This window comes from Laetiporus sulphureus, assembly GCF_001632365.1.
Source record: "Laetiporus sulphureus 93-53 unplaced genomic scaffold LAESUscaffold_187, whole genome shotgun sequence".
NCBI lineage: Eukaryota > Fungi > Basidiomycota > Agaricomycetes > Polyporales > Laetiporaceae > Laetiporus > Laetiporus sulphureus.
In genome coordinates this window covers 1-3,004 of record NW_024468696.1, presented here as the reverse complement: position 1 = coordinate 3,004, position 3,004 = coordinate 1, and the positions used below count along the sequence as shown (strand labels likewise).

The following is a 3,004-nucleotide window of genomic DNA, read 5'->3' as shown; positions in this document are numbered from 1 at the left end:
CGCACTTCGACGGGTAATTCGACACGGGCACAGCAGCCCCATTGGATCCGTCTCTGCTGAGAGGCTCCTGAAGGCGAACTGGCCTGATATTTTATCTCGTGCCACACTACATCTTCCGTGCTCGTATATACACCACATTCGCAATCTCTACAAACAGCATCAAGATGCTATATCACGCAACGAACCCCGGCGACATGACAACATCAGGCGATGCGATTTCAGGAGCGAACTGACTCTAGCCGGCGGAGGCTCAACGGAGTCCGCACGCTGTCCTCCCCTGTGACCCGCAGCTGCCCGATCAGCCCAGGATGACCTCGAACCTCATCTGCCGCTCGTCATTCAACTCGAACATATAGCCCCAACGACAACACGCAGCTGGCCTGCCACCGGCGGACATCCCACCGATACACTCCTCCATCGACGAGGCGCACTGGATCAGATTCACCTGTACGAGCGCAAATCCGCGCCCGAGACATACGCGCGGACTGTCCATACGCGTGAACGTCAACGCGTGCCGGTGGCCCTTGATCTTCTCCGTACGAAGCAGGATTCCAGCCGTCCTCAACCCAACGATCCAACCAAAATCCTCGTGCGTCGGGGCCCAACGGTGCGCAGATCATGTTCATGAAGGGATTAGGATGGTGGTGATCCGTCCTGCATAGACGGGGACGACGTCGACGCTCTGGCACGGAATGCCGCTCGCACGGGAGATGAAAATCAGCGTGACGGCACATTGGATGACCTAGCAAGTACCTTGTGAATGTGAGGGACGGAGACGGCAGGCCACAGCGTGCTCCACGGATTTGCGGTGCAATCGCAAATTCACCGGATGACCACATTGAGGTACGCGAGCGCATGCGCTGGCTGTTACTGCATCGAGGCGGCACCTCATCAAGTGTACGAATTGCTCAAGTAGCTTGTGCTGGACGCCACGCTGCTTGCAAAGCTCAACGAGCTCGACGAGGCGCCACTGCGTATCTTGTGGGTATGACGTCAGGATAGCGGAAGGTTTCGACAGGACGTGTTGCTAGAGTACTCTGATCAGGTGCAGTATTGGAAGTGTCGTGTATGGATCGGAGTTGTGCTGGCGTAGTGGATGTTGTCGCATACCCGGCGTGGTTTAGAACTTTATCTACTGATAACACGAGGTTTTCATTGTTTCACGGCTTGTGTATAGTACAGGAATTGGAGACGGACCTGCGAGGTTATGTTTTTCTGCAAACATTTGTAGAGAGGATTTGACTAGATTACGCACTATAGTCGGGCCCGTTCATCCGCGCTTGCATCAGGCTAAGTCAGAAAACGCACGCACTAACTGTACGATACCCTTATTCTCTATCACGCTCTCGCTTATATTTGCTCTCCTCGAACATTCCGGTGAGCTGTTGGTGGTATATTTGGTCTTCTCATCCAAGGATAGAGGAGTGACGACGGTGCCTTCACTAGGATTGAGGAGTCGGGGCATAGGGTACCCCGTTTCCAAGTCGGCACCAGCCGCGACGCAATCAAAGAAGTTCGCAAACGAAGTACCGTCCATCCTACAGGACAAAATCATTGTAAAGATCATTGTACGTGATCGCGCACCTTAACTTTGGACTCTCGGACCACACACACAGCGATGCGACGGTCCTTCACCTCTCCCCTGAACGCTAACGCTGCCGACTTGCTCCATATCCCCTCCATATCCAGGTCCGTTGGCGATCTCCTCGATATTCTTGTCGAGCTTTTCCACCAGCCGGAGGTCCGATTAGGCCGGGCGCAGATATGACCGCTCCAGTCCATATGAATCTGCAAGCCAAATTGTCATTCGTAAGCGAATACAAGCAGTCGGTCATGAAGGAACACTTGCCTTGCATGGTCCCAGAGCCATAGGACTCATCTGAGGGACTCGCGACAAACGCACGTGCCTCACTGCGAATGCCGGATCTCACACAAGCAGTACACGGTGGATGTCTCCGGAAGCGAGCGACGCGATTACATACACTCACGCTCGATAGTCGTCTCGCGTGCGGAGTAGTTAATAGCGAATCCGTCCACATGCTGGGCAAAATCAATAGGGTCGACGCCTTCGCATTGATAGCAAACGTACCATGCTCGATCTGCGATCGAGAAGTCTACAAGAGATTGGCAAGCAAGAGGAACATTGAAGTTCTTGCCATGAACGTGAACGGAGTAGAATGGGGGATCGTGAAGTGCAGCGTCATTAAGCGAAGGAGGAGCACGGCAAGATGGGATCGGGTATAGAATCGCGAGGGAGAATGCTACAAGACGGCTCATAAGAGAGGCGAATGAACGAGACAGGATAGCAGAACCCCAATCGACATGATCCAGCACGCACCATTATCCTGACTTAACCCTTCTCACGAAAACGCTCGCCTGCTGCCCTTCCATACTGCGACGGCCGAATACCACACGAACGCCCTTCGGCGGGGTATGCAGATACCCCAAATTGAAGCTCACCTCTCCTCCTCCATTTGCGACAGCTCAGCGATCCCGGTCTCGTGCATTACGAGTGCAGACAGGTGCGTTTGTGCGGCTAGCAGGGGAGCGGTCCAGTACTGCTCCGCGGAGAGGATAGTGGCGAACGCATTGACGGCCTGCGTCGTCTTTGTGCTTGCAGTGGTCGGCAGCAGTACGCGAGAATCGAACATGACAAGGTTCTTGTCGGACACAGAGGAGAATAAGGACGCAGTTAAGCTAACAATATTCGAGCAGGTTCCTTCAAGCTGAGAGCGCTGGTGGCAGAATGAGGCGGAGACTTCGAGGTTCAAACGTTCACGATTGATCGAGTGTTCACAAACAGTAAGCATTATTTAGTCATAGAGATCGATGAGAGGGCAAGCACGAAGCATCCCGTTGGCCGTTGGAGACATGATGGAACACTCCTCGGGCACGAGTCTACGAATCCTTGATCAGTAGCGCGCAAGTTGTGCGTGCTATCATTCATTATCATTCATGACTGACTTTGACTCTCGAGCAGGCCGAGTTCTGATGGCACGACGAA

At 53.6% G+C, this 3,004-nt stretch overlaps 2 protein-coding genes across 2 annotated transcripts; both read right to left on the bottom strand.

Annotated features, from left to right (window-relative positions):
* Nucleotides 1-298: 298 nt before the first annotated feature.
* On the bottom strand, nt 299-626 carry LAESUDRAFT_765414 (uncharacterized protein; the record flags this gene model as incomplete). Its single annotated transcript, XM_040913665.1, has 2 exons — nt 299-485; nt 541-626. 2 exons carry the CDS (start codon nt 624-626, stop codon nt 299-301), a joined length of 273 nt encoding a protein of 90 aa, XP_040757290.1.
* A 1,531-nt stretch (nt 627-2,157) lies between these two features.
* On the bottom strand, nt 2,158-2,930 carry LAESUDRAFT_733072 (uncharacterized protein). Its single transcript, XM_040910384.1, has 2 exons — nt 2,339-2,930; nt 2,158-2,261 (listed from the first exon to the last, which is right to left on the bottom strand). Exon 1 carries the CDS (start codon nt 2,808-2,810, stop codon nt 2,457-2,459), a length of 354 nt encoding a protein of 117 aa, XP_040757289.1. The 5' UTR covers nt 2,811-2,930; the 3' UTR covers nt 2,158-2,261; nt 2,339-2,456.
* Nucleotides 2,931-3,004: the final 74 nt, after the last annotated feature.